Source organism: Topomyia yanbarensis, chromosome 2 (assembly GCF_030247195.1).
Source record: "Topomyia yanbarensis strain Yona2022 chromosome 2, ASM3024719v1, whole genome shotgun sequence".
Taxonomy (NCBI): domain Eukaryota; kingdom Metazoa; phylum Arthropoda; class Insecta; order Diptera; family Culicidae; genus Topomyia; species Topomyia yanbarensis.
Window position 1 is genome coordinate 460073046 of NC_080671.1, and position 13721 is coordinate 460086766.

The window sequence follows — 13721 nt, forward strand, 5'->3', positions numbered from 1 at the left end:
CGCAGTGATGTGATCGACGCAGTGAAGGCACTCCCAGGTCACGGATAGAGTCCACCCTTTTGATGACACAAGCTTCGCAGCTCCTTAGAGTTGACGAGCGCCCAAAACTTACATTTATCGACGTTGATCTGCGTTTCATTTAGCGAGCACTACTCCACAATATTTATTTATTTATTTATTCTTCTTATTTTCATCTGACCTATGTTGGTCTATATGAAATGTAGATGAATGGGAAAAGCCCATTTCAGGATATACTTCAGAAGCAATCCTCAAATGGGCGTAAAAACCCATTATCTTTTCATATATTCACACCTGATTACAATGGATTCACATTACACTAAAATATAATCACATAGTACACAGCATCACAAAAATAAAAAATACAAATATTACAAAAAATGAATCTTAAAATCTAAGTCAACCTTCTTAGTCTATTTTTGATAACATCACAAGATACAGAAAAGTCAAAATGGTCATAAACACTATTAAAAACATTACACATCGCCCTAATGGGTTCGTTTTGACCAAACTCGGTGCGTTGAAACTCGAGTCTTAAAAAGTTATGCGATCTGAGACTTCTCGGGGGCACATTGACATTTATTTGTGAGAGAATATCTGGAGCATCTATTTGGTCAGTTAATATCTTCCCAACAAATACTGCTCTAAATGTGTTCCGCCTTTTGGCTAGGGTTTTCATATCGAGCAGACGACAGCGATCGATGTACGGTGCTAGCTCTGTTGGGTTACGTCACGGCAGAGTTCTAAGAGCAAAACGGAGGAATCTTGCCTGCACTGCTTCTATTCGGTTGATCCAAATGCTTGTGTAAGGACACCAAATTGGTGCTGACGCTTCCAAGACAGATCGCACAAGTGAAAAATAGAGTGCCCGCAAACAATATGGATCAGTGAACTATTTGGCGATTCTTATAATGAAACCGAGATTTCTATTTGCCTGTGCTGTAACATGAGAGTAATGATTTCTGAATGTCAGTTGTGAGTCCAGAAGTACACCGAGGTCTCTGACAACTGTCATTCTCTCTAGCGATTCCCCGGAGATGGTGTAGTTCCACAGTAATGGATTTTTTCTGCGTGTAAAAGATATTATGGAGCACTTGGACACGCTGAGAGCCAACAAGTTGCGATTACACCAACTACAGAATGCATCTAAGTGTTGCTGTAGTTCCTTGCAATCTTCTATTGACCGCACAATAAGAAATAGTTTGAGATCATCGTGCATATATAAGTCTACACCCAGGAGGTATAACAAAACAAACGTCATTGAAGAACAACGAGAAAAGCATTGGTCCTAGATTGCTCCCTTGAGGCACTCCCGACAAGTTAATGAAACTGTATGACTCGTTATTTCCTAATTTTACAGACAGAGAACGATTTACGAGATATGATTTAAGCCACCCTATAAAATTTTCCGAAGCGCCCAGGCGCTTCATCTTTGCCAGTAGAAGAGAGTGATCTACACGATCGAATGCAGCCTTGAGATCCAACTTCAATATTTTTAATACAGAGCAAAATGAATTGGGCTAGATTAGTAGTTGTCGATCTACCTAGAAAAAAGCCATGTTGGTCCTTCGATATATATGCTCTGGTCTCACGAAACAGCACATTTCCTACTAATATTTCAAATAAACTTGAGCCAGCGCAAAGTGAAGTTATGCCACGATAGTTCGCAACATTTTGCTTGTCACCTTTTTTAAAAACGGGAAACATAACTGATTTTTTCCAACAGACGGGGAACGTTGATTACGACAGCGATTGGTTAAAAATTAGTCTTAAAGGCGTACACAATGCGCTTGCGCATCTTTTCAGTATAATGGAAGGAATACCATCTGGTCCTGCCGATGTTGAAGACTTTAGCTTTCTCATAGCAGTTAGAATATCTTCGTCAGTAAATTGAATAATGCCTAAATTAATTACATCATAAGGGACATCCTGAAGACTTTGTTCCACCTGAGTAGAGTTGGCCGAGCCTTTTAAAACACACAGATGCCGCTTGGGGTACTTGATGTTTCATTTGCAAGGAACATACTGGAAGGAAGCCCATTTTCTTTACGTTTCCCGTTAACGAAAGACCAAAACTGCTTTGGATTTTGTTTCAGGTTCGATTGGGTTTGTGCGATATGTCTTGAATAGAGAAAGGGATTATATGCCTTGTAATTGTTGCTGGTTTCAATAAACTCTCGTTTTGTGAGGGGGTTTCGTCGGCTGGTGTAATGCCGAAGTGCAGCTGCTCGCAGTCTTTTCAGTTTACGTAATTGACGATTGGACCATGCTGGTTTTGGTCGGGGACGTGGTGCGGGAACATGTAGTTTGAAAAGTTGTTTTAGGACCAGTGAAAGTTTTTCTACGGCAACATCGATCGCGGAATTCAGCAAAGTCTCCCAATCGATTGCCTGCAGTGAGTTCTGGAGCCTATTGAAATCAGTTTTTGAAAAATTGAACTCCCTGACATCTAGCATTTCGTCATAAACAACTAACTGGACAGGTCTGCGTTACTAGAAGAGGAGGATGGTGTGCGTCACAAGCAACTAACGGCTCAAGGGCTTCTGAAACGGTGCAGTTAATAGAAGCTTCTTCATTTACGAAAAGGAGGTCCAGGGTTCGATTTCGTCTGTTAATTACTGTACACATTTGCAGCATGTTCAATACAGACATTCCGTCCAGTAAGGCAATACTCGCTCTAGAGAAGGTTGATTCAGAAGGGTCTGGGAAGGCATAGCCGGAGGAGGTACTTTTCCATAGAAGTCCAGATTGATTATAATCACCAAACAGTAGATGAGCCGTGTTGGGTTGAATGGAAGTTCCGATGTCAAGTGCTGAGTCTATGTGCTTCTGAATAATATCTATATCACATGCGGAGTCGGGGGGAATATACACTTCGCCAACACAAAAATTAGTATCGCGACCGCGAATATCTACCCATAGTTGTTCGAGATCGGTTCTAGCAGTTTTATGTTTAGACGAGAGCCAGTTGGACACTACGATAAGCACACCGCCACCGCGTTTTTTCCCTATACTGTCTGGATCGCGATCGTTACGGTAAGCCGTGTACTTTGAGCCGAATAACTGGAGTGAATTGATTTGATCATTCAGCCACGTTTCGGTTAGAACAATAACATCATATTCGGCGTCTGAGCTAGCGATTAACAACTCGTCAATTTTGGTGCGTAGTCCTCTCATGTTCTGATAGTAGATACTAAGATGTTCCTGCAAGTAATGTCCTGACGGTTAAGCGGTATAAAGATGAGCGTCGGTGGCGTCCACCTGTAATGGCAGCGAGTTTTCAGTGGGGGCAGCATCTGTATGTCCTACTTCGGAAGAACATATACATTCATTGCATTTACCTGACAGGGAAAGGTTGCTACCATAACATAAAAGTTCCGTTGAGAGCAGAACGTCGTTGATGGAATCTGGCTGATTGCACCCGTCGGCATGCTGCAATTGTGGATCTAGTTTAAGGTGCGCAGTATCTTGAGTAGCTTCGGGAGGACATATATTCTCCTTAGCTTTACATGACCGGGAAAGGTCACTATTTACTATATCCGCTTGGGGCACAGTTAAGTCAAGTCTCGAAGCAATTGAACGAAAGATTTTCAGATCATCAGTGTAGAGTAGTTTTCTAGAGTTGATTCGGGTGCAGAGATCATTGATGATGAAGATAAAGATAAGTGGCCCTAGGTGACTTTCCTATATTGCATAAACTTGCTGACGCTTCTCGACAAATGAAGCTAGAAAACTTATCTACGTTATCAAGTTCGAAGTGGTCGAACATTTTTTCTACAAATCTGTGCTGACGTTCGTGAATTATGTTTGAAGATGCAGTGTACATCTTACATTTTCCAGAACTTTGGCCAGTCAATTTAGAAGCGAGGTTCCTCTGTAGTTTTCAACATTATGAGATTTTCCAGTCTTATAAATAGGTACTATATAGCAGCTTTTTTCCATGCACTTAGGAAAACATTTTCCGCGAAAATAATGCTTACAGGTACAGAGCGCGCACGGGCATAATGTTTTATGAACAAAAGAGCCAAGCAATCTTAGCCTGGTTCTTTCAACAGGTCAACGCTGGACAAAGCTCTCAAAACATCGGCATCGTTAACGTCAGAGCGGGAGGAGGCTGATATTATAGGTTGGCAATGTGTCAAGGCAGTCTTACGATTGACAGACAGGAGGGCTGGAAGTGATCTGCATAAAGATCCACCGACTCGGCTGCGGACTGTGAGCATTTGTCTCGAAGATGGACATTTTCTGGAATACCCCCGGAATGTCTTCTGCTATTTATAAATTTAATGTCGAGGGATTATTTCGGAAGTTGCATTGGTTGAGATACTCACTGAATCCCACTGTTTCGTATTGCAGTTCAATTTGTCGAAGAATAGTTTTGTTGTGGTCGGTCCTGTGACGTAACTGCCGGAGTACTTTGCGTAGCGGTTGCAAGATCGGCGCTCCACGACGAATACTTACAATCTGCTCTTCTACTGATACTTTTTTAAGGAACATTACGGCATCATATAACACCGAAACTGTCAGATATAAATCGTTTGCATTTAGCATATCACGCCTACTGATTGCACTAATAGCCATTGAGACTTCATCGAGGTTGCATCGAGTAATCAAAGTTGAGGTCGTCATCAGTTGTATCAGAACCGTCTCTGGACGGTGACGGTTACCACACGTTAAATCTTAAAACGAAGGACTCATGGTGAGGGTCTACCCTGAGTGTAGTGTAGCTTTTCCAAACATTCACATCAGGGCATTTTTAGTTCCGTCCCAGTAAGATTTTTCTTTATCGCAATAAGAACACCACCACCTCCGCGACGTAGATGGCTGGTAAAAGAATTACGATCGATAAATTGCGTAGCTCGTCGCAAGCCCGGAGTTTAACACATCATCGCGTAGCCATGTTTCTGTCGTAATCGCAGGAGGTAAGGGCAACCAAGCAGGTCTGAGTTTTTGTGTTCATTCCACGAATGTTCTCTTGATAGGTGGACAGAAAATCTTCAGAGGCCAAGTTGGCAGTATGCATTGATCGATGAGAATCGGAGTTTTCTTGGGTATTAGCAGCGTCTCCACAGTGATGAAAGGTGGAAATGAGGTGCCAGGAGGTCTCTAAAAATTCTAACCGACTCATCCTGTATCTTCAAATTCGCGTGCAGTACAGTGTCGTCACCTGTACCTGCGGGTCAATTTCGGAAAGATATAACCAGAGCTTTGGTTCATCGTTCGCGATAACTCAAGAATTCAAATTTGTTGTTCTTTACAAGAGTATCGCCAGGTGGTGGGATGTACTATCCTCGTGGTTGTCGCTGTCGCGCAGTATATTAAGTCACAAATGGTTATATGGGGCCAGGAAATTCTTTCTCTCAGCGATATTACATTCACATATAGGTTTCCATCGAGAGGGTGAATGTTTTGACGTTTCTTTGAAAATCGAGTGAAACCGACATAAGCTGGCTTCCTGGCTCGGATAGTTGCCAAAACTGACAGCGAACGCGCTTTAAGCAACGTTCACATCGCTACAATCCAATGTTGTTAACTCGACCTGATACTTATCGAATGCAAACGAACTTCATTTTGATGTGCTTAACTGGTGCTCAAGTGATAAAAGCGTTCGGATTTAGTGGAGAAGAAGCGATGCAAGATAAAGCGTGATTTTTCATATATTGTTAATATACTTGTATTTGCCTGACTATATGAAGAGACAACAATAAGCGCAAGTGGCGTGTTACACTTAGAGCTCTCAGTTGGAGATATCTGCTGGTGCTGGTGTCTACGATCGTGAAATGAGATTGGAACTGTCTCACTCGATAAGTAGATGCTGTACTGAATGCCACCCTTTCTATCCTATTTCTTCCCCCTCCCTTTCTTCCGATCAGTGAAATGATGAGAAGACACGGCAAGTCACAAATCCCCGGCGAGCCCGGGAACGAGCCATTTGAGCCAATATGTTCAGATTTCTGATTCCAACTAGGAGTTAGGCCTTGATGCACAAATTGGTTCAATCCTACTTTATTCCTTTTCAAGAATAAATCCAGCTCAATAAAATGGTAAGAATGTGCAAATAAAATGGAAAATAAATAATGTTAATGAGTCAAAATTTCTGAAGTAGGCCACTCAAATTAGGTCATACCGCAATTTCGATGGAAGATTCATTTCTAGATCGGTTTTGCAATGCCAAATACTACCAAAAATTGGATCTTTCATCGAAATATAAAAAATACTAAAATACTAAAAATATTGATACGATTCAAGTATTAAAACGAAATTAAGATGTTAAACCAAAAGCGTTAAAGGGACATTGATAATTTGGATAAATAAAATATTAGAAAATCTAAGAAAATTGAAAAAAATTAAAAATGACATCAGAAAAATTTTAAATAATAAAAAAATAGAAAAATAAAAAAATAGTCGAGGGATTTATGAAAAATTAGCATTAAAATTTAGTATTAAAAAAATATAAGCATCCAAAAAAATATAACAATAATCAAAAAGAAAAGAAAATTAAAATTTAAAGAATTTAATGAGGAAGAAACGAGGACAACCGTACCGACCGTTTCAGATTATAGGGGGTTAGGAGTGACTAGGCTAAGAAGGTAAATGTCACTCCTTTGGTCTTTTGGGATGGGACAGAGGTATTCAGAAAATCGGAAACTAGCATAATTAAGAAAAGAACAAAAAAATGCCAAATTTATAAAAATAATCAAGAGAAATTAAGTTTTGTTTTTTTTTGTGTTTCCAATTCATCTCGTCAGTAACTAGCACCATCTGGGTGTCTAGTTAGACGATGTATCTGAACTAGTACCCAAATTAGCACTAACCGCACTAAGCACACAAAAAAATCCAAACAGTTCACACGACATATGTGAACCATCGAAGACGAACTCTTGTCTTTTGGTTCAAGAAACCAAACGCCTGGTATTATGCAATAAAAATTGGACTAAACCGTTTTGCCAGATGGTGCTAGTTACTGACGAGATGAATTCGAAACACAAAAAAAACAAAACTTAATTAAAATTAGGTCTTGTGCCCTTAACGCGCAAAACAGTTTAGTCCAGTTTTTATTGCATAATATCAGGAGTTTGGTTTCTTGAACCAAAAGACAAGAGTTCGTCTTCGCTTTCTCGTCAGCAAACCAGAGCTATATTTGTTTCCCGGGACATCACTTGGGACATGTGGCTTTAGGCGTTCACATATGTCGTGTGAACTGTTTGGAATTTTTTGTGTCTAACTAGTGCTAATTTGGGTACTAGTTCAGATACATCGTCTAACTAGACACCCAGATGGTGCTAGTTACTGACGAGATGAATTCGAAACACAAAAAAAAACAAAACTTAATTAAAATTAGGTCTTGTGCCCTTAACGCGCAAAACGGTTTAGTCCAATTTTTATTGCATAATCAAGAGAAAATTTGGAAAATTACAGGAAATCAGAAAATAAGGTGCCGGGTCATTAGGCCGAATGTCGTTCGGCCGAATGCCATTGGGTTGAATGGGTCATAAGGCCCAATGGGTTATTAAAATGGCTAAAATTATGTTCAGAAGAGACCTGGAAGAGCTCATCGACTTTGAGGCAGCCCGCGCATTAGCTGACCGTGTGTAATCGAGTAAGGTGCGTAGGCGGCTAGCGTAAAAGGAATCATGACGGATATACATTCAGTCATGATTCGGAACACCCGGATTGGGTCGTATTCCGCATGAAAGTTAGTTTTAAAATTTATCGGTGGCTCGACATATCACTTTAATTCGGCTGCTGTCCGACATCGCTTCGTCAAACTAATTCATAGCACCTATGTTTGAATAATCCGGGCAAATGAGTGGTTCACAGGTTTGCTTGCAAGGGGCCGACGCTTTCAGCGGGTAGAATAGCTAACCACTCCCCTCTTGCTTCTCATACCAATGCAAGAAAGAGATGAACTGCCGTATCAAGGTTATATTAAAAACTTTTATTTTTACGTTTTTTGAGATTTTCATAGTATCGATTTAGAAGATAAGGTTTTGAGAAAAAGGGGTTCAAAGTTTTAAGTACCATTTGCATACAGATAAAAACGGCTCCCTGATTAGCTCGGATTTTTCTAAAAATACTTTTGAAATGTTTTACTTTCAGAAAGCGCAAAATATCGATTTCTTAAAATCTTGGTCCTCAGCTGTAAGTTTGTCTATTTCCTTATATGCGTAATTGTTATTTTTAAATATTTCTTTATTTGTTCAATTTTCTATTTTTTTAATTTTTCAAACCTTTATTTAATATTTTTTTATTTTTGTGTTTCTTAATTTTTTTCATCTCGTTACTTTCCTGAACTCTTTTTTTATCAATCATAATTTTTTTTTGCATTTTTTAATTTTTTCTTGTTATGTTTTTGGTTTTCCTTATCTTTAATTCTTCTAACTCTTCTGTTGTTTTCTTTGTTATCTAATCATTTTCATTATTTCATTGTGTTTCAGTTTTATTATGTTGTCTGAAGCTTTTATACTTTTTATTTTCCATTTTTTATTCCTGGATTTTTTCTTAAAAAGTTCGTTCTTCATTTTTTGTTTTTGATTTTTAAACATTATCTTTAATTCCGTAATAATTCTTAATGTTATTTAGTTTCATTCGTTTCTTGTTTTTCGTAATTTTCTGATATTTTGATTTTTTCTCATTTTTTATTTTTTTTGTTTTATTTCACAAATTGTCTTATTTCACATTTTTAATTCATTTGTTTTTTCGCATTTTTCAATTTTTTTTTAATATTTTTTGTTTACTAAATTTTCTAAACTAACATTTATGTTTTCCTTTGTCGATTTTTTAAAATCTACCTAATTTAAGCGAATTAATTTGAAATAAACTTACAAAATTTAGAAGTTTTGGATTTTCTTGGTTTTCTTTATTTTTTTCTTACTTTGCACTATTTTCTTATAAAGCTAGTTTTTTTGTATTTACATTTTATTGAGTTTTTTATTTATTTGAAATTAATTCGTTTTATTCTTTTTTTTATTTTCCAATCTTTATTATATTTGAATTTTTTTTTTAGCTTGACCGCTCTATCCAGCTTTTTACGTGCCATAATGGCGGTCTAAATTGTTTAGTTCGTAAAACGTTTAATTGCCCTTTTTTGACAATAATCGTTTACGCCAGCTTGACAGCATCGCCCAGTTGAAGATGACGGGCGTTCATTGAATAAATATCCAACGCATTGGACTAACGCAGGATGACTGAATCCTACTGGGCGGTTGACGTAAACGATTATTGTCAAAAAAGGGCCATTAAATGTATTACGAACTTAACAATTTAGACCTATTGGCGGCGCGTAAGAAATATATGGATATTTCTGATTTTAGTAAATTGGTAAGAGTTTTTGGAGTTTTCTCGGTTTCTGCCTTTTCTAATTTCAATTGTAGAGCTTTTACTTTAGGGTCTTTGTATCTTTTTTTCTTGTTAGAAAAATCTCTTTAGAAAGATTTTCAATCTTAGGTGCTGGATTAGGAATCGACCCCTGGTGAGCAACGTGCAAGGCAATTGTTTTACCAACTACGCTATGCCCAATAGGTATTCTGATTTGTGCGACTTGTATTATTTATAGAAGTGATGTGATTATGACGAGAGTATTTTCTAACTTATGATTAGAAGCAAAGTAACAATTTCCGATTCCTATGCAGTAATTCACCAGCTCTCGCCAACACAATCAAATACAATTTACTTACCAATGTCGTCATCAGTGACAATAGTAAAATTCGAACAGTTTCACAAGAATTTTTACGTTGAGTTACAGAAAATCAGGTTCAAATCAGCTATCAAATTCGAGATCTCAACCTGCTTTGATATCTTCGATACGAATCGTAAATACACTCACAAGCTACATTCTCAATCCTCTCTCTTCCCAATGTAGTATATACAAGTAAGACGAAGAGGGCACTTTGGTATTCGTAAGATGAATCTTACATGAGTGGTGTAAGTGATCACAGAATAAATCGACTTGCTTTCGCCATACCGTTCGTTCCGCTCCCCTTGAATAGTGTGAACGCTATGACGTCGATCCGTTGTGCTTCTGGATTGTTCACATATTTTTGGTTGCCAATACTAGCAAACCGTGCCAAACCTATATATACCTCATTGCTCTCTTCCCTCGTTCCAGAACACGGTCACCCCACCGAGTGCGAGTGCTTTGCGTCAAATTTCCACCCTGTTTGTGCGGCTGCAGGAAGCGGAACTGCCGTTGGAAAAGCTGGACTTACTTCTGACGGCAGTGTCGACCATTTTCGAGGCAACCAGCTGCACCAACGGGCAGCAGTTGAGTGCCGACGATTTCCTTCCAGTATTAGTGCTAGTGGTTGCCCACTGTGGCTTCATCGGGGCCGAGATCGAGGCGGAGTACATGTGGGGCTTGATACAGCCCTCACTGCTCAGCGGGGAAGCCGGTTACTATTTGACGGCACTTTGCAGTGCTGTTCACGTGCTGAAAAACTTTTCCCTACAGGATCACGACGGGCTTTCGGGATCGGTGGAGGTGAGTAGCTATTCTGCGTGGACTGGGGTAACAGCCTAACGGGACACTCGCATTCTTCCATAGTGGACATCGCCTACCTTTCCGGAGTGCTCTTCGGTGCTACGGGTCATCATTCCCGACGAGTACAATGGTTCCATTCAGACTCGTACTCTTCCGATACGACCTCATACAACGACGAGGGAGGTGTGCCGGATCATCGCTCACAAGGCACGGATCACAAACGCTCAAGATTATGGGTTGTTCAAGTTGATTGATGGAGAAGGTACTGTTTTGGGTACTAAGGTTAAATATTACGTTAATCTTTTATTATTTTTTTTCAGAAACTCTTCTGCAAGATAACGAGTGTCCGCAGGATGTGCGGATGGCGGCTTGTGGTAAGCACTGTATGATTGCTTACAAGCGAGTGGACGCGAAAATCGCCTGGCCTACGGTAATGCCGACGACGTTGACTGATAGTAATCAATAGCATTATGAAACTAGGTTTTTTCAAAATATACATTTTATTTATTGCAACTCTACCAGGAAGCATGGTTTCGTAACACTGAAAACAATAGCTGAAAACTGTGACAATTAACGGTACATACGTATAAACCGGCATATATTCGCGTTAACACGATATTTAACCCCGCATATTGAAACTGCAATTAATTACTTGCTCCAATCCACCACATTCTATAAATATGTGGTGATGTATGCCGTCTTCTCCAATCAGTACTTTAAGCAATCTTAACGGTGGTCCAAGTTTTCAACGATAAAAGGAAACGGAAAAATATTTTTACAATCACATTGTGACTGATCTGTAAACCTCTAAACCCTCCCCGGAAGATAAAAAAAATAATGCCGCAAGTTCTGTGATTGACGAACGCAATTATACTCGGGCAGTAATGTACCCCGAGTGTCACTTAATTTGTCTCCGATTGTAGTCATGAATGGAAATATTGGCATCTCAGTAGGCAGGCTATCTGTTTTTTCCCCTCAAAATCTACCTGTAGGTGGTCCCATCGGTAGCTCCAACGATATTACAAACACATTCTTAAAAGTGAATATCTTCATTCTGAAATCGGTGCTACCTGGTTTGCCGGATTGGAACGAAGAAGGAAATGTTAATTCTTATTTGAATATGAAAATTTTAAAAATCGTTAAAAGAGTAGACAGTGTATATACATACAAACCACGATATACAAACCACGCGGACTTGTAAGGTGGCTTATCCGAATCAGTGCGGGTCACTTAGAATTGCATGAACTGGCAACTGAATCCTATTCTAGTCTTGTACAAATTTCAATGTTTCCATATGAAAGATTTGTCTAAGCGAAAGAGTGTTTTGTCGATGCCAACGATACTAAAGGTATATACTATGTGATATTCTCAAATCTTTTGCCCCGCTAGAATGAGCAAAGCTTTCCCTTTGAGATCAGATTTAATTCAAAGAAATGATTGCAACAACATGAAAGGTTTTATTTGCCTTAGACAGCACTAGTGAAAACCAAAATTCAATTTGTACAGATTTGTAGAATGGCAAACTGGTTCATATCTCTCTTATTTTTTTATGAAGCACCGTTAATAGTTGCACCTTTGAGTAAGGCCGCAATTAAAAGAATTCTTAAAAATGTTTACCTTTGATTTTTAAAATTTATTTCCAAAGGATATCGGGCTTAAAGTCAAAAGCTGAGCTAATTACGATCTCAATTCGCTTCTGGAACCCACACAAGTTCTAATGATGTAATCCGGATTCACATCCCTTTTTTCTAAACCTTGATGTACTTGACTGGTAGTTAGAACAGGTCTTGGCCATCCTAATGTATCACACTGAACAATCCAATAGATTTAGATTGGGGCTGCATGCTGGCCACAAATACTTCGCCCAGAACGACAGATGTTCTTGCAATTACTTTTGAGTGCGGTTTGAGGTGTGGAAGTAAGCCCCAATCTTGTTGAAATACCATAGTCGGCCTCTGTCCGTATTACTGTCAAATTCACCGAAGGACGTACCTGCTCAGAAGGAAGTTGTAAACCTTCGTATTTACTTTGTAGCCTCCTGGAATGGACAACCTATTTTTTATCATCCGAAACCTCCATCCCAAACACCATAACATGGCTGGTCAAGTACACATTTTTGTGGTCCATTGGTCACGTCTGTCACAGGAAGAGAGCCTATGTAACGGTCTGTTCTGCTATTGGATACGGGATCGAAGGTAGCCATGCGCTCCTCTGTGAACAGGATCACTGGATTTTTTCGCTTGAGGAAGTTCAAACTCGTAGCCTTTCGATGCGATTAGCTATCATGTGTGTTCGTTCCGGAATATTCCTTAACAATCTTCAGTGCCGTTATGTCCCTTCGCCATTTTTTTCACATGGAACCCACATAATTTACCCGAGTCTTCCTTTTGATGATATCTCTCGGAATCCGAGTTTACTTTGGATGACCTATGGGTACTTCCTCTTAAACTTATCCTTTCTTTTCACAGTCAAAACCCTTTCAAAACCTGCAAAGGTACGAGTTATAGCACACATGCTTGCAAGGAGAAACAACGTATTGTATGTAGAGGTGTTATGGGAACCTTTTGTATGATGGTGTAAATACTATCAAGCATACGGTAAATATATATGTTTCTCCAAAATTCTCCATATGACAAGGAGGCTATTTATCTCGGGAAAGGTTCCTCTCTCTGTTAACTGTTTTATCTGTTAATAACACGGTCACTTTATCCTTTACCGTTTAGCTATACGTTTACCACAAGTACATATGGCTTGCCAAATCAGGTTCTTCAAAGCGAATTTCTACAGGTTCGACGTTTAAAACGGTCATCCACAGCAAGCTCGTTCTTACCCGTGAAATGTTTCAATCCCGGCAACTACATCATCAATGACGCAGTACTGGTGTTTGATAAGATGTGTCTTGCAGTTTCCGGGCACGTGCTTTGGTAATATACTGCTGGCGTTCGTCCCGTTTCGTTCGGATTCCGCTTGAAATTATCCGACCCCCAAGACCAACCTTTCATACCAACACATTAACCACTGCTTTAGCTGAATTAAGAGTCAAATATGCTTAGTTATGTTGCTGAACCCAATGTCAAGTAAGGCCGGATGACTCGCTTAAAATAACTCAGTAAATAAGAATGTAATTGTGAGAATCCTGACCAATATCTACCCCGAAACTGGATTAGTGTGTACATTTTGACAGCCGTTTGTGTTATGTTTTAAAAGAAGCATTTTATTTGTC

General features: G+C 39.2%; 1 protein-coding gene across 14 annotated transcripts in view; it reads left to right on the forward strand.

The window, feature by feature from the left end:
* The window catches only part of LOC131685972 (protein sprint), a 78111-nt gene extending 67095 nt beyond the window's left edge, over window positions 1-11016 (forward strand). For all 14 annotated transcript variants that reach the window (XM_058970030.1, XM_058970020.1, XM_058970021.1 and 11 more), the window contains 3 exons: window positions 10127-10498; window positions 10562-10760; window positions 10819-11016. In XM_058970030.1, coding sequence (XP_058826013.1) covers window positions 10127-10498; window positions 10562-10760; window positions 10819-10964 — 717 coding nt within the window. In that variant the 3' untranslated portion in view covers window positions 10965-11016. The remainder of the gene's footprint in view (window positions 1-10126; window positions 10499-10561; window positions 10761-10818) is intronic.
* The last annotated feature ends 2705 nt before the right edge of the window (window positions 11017-13721 follow it).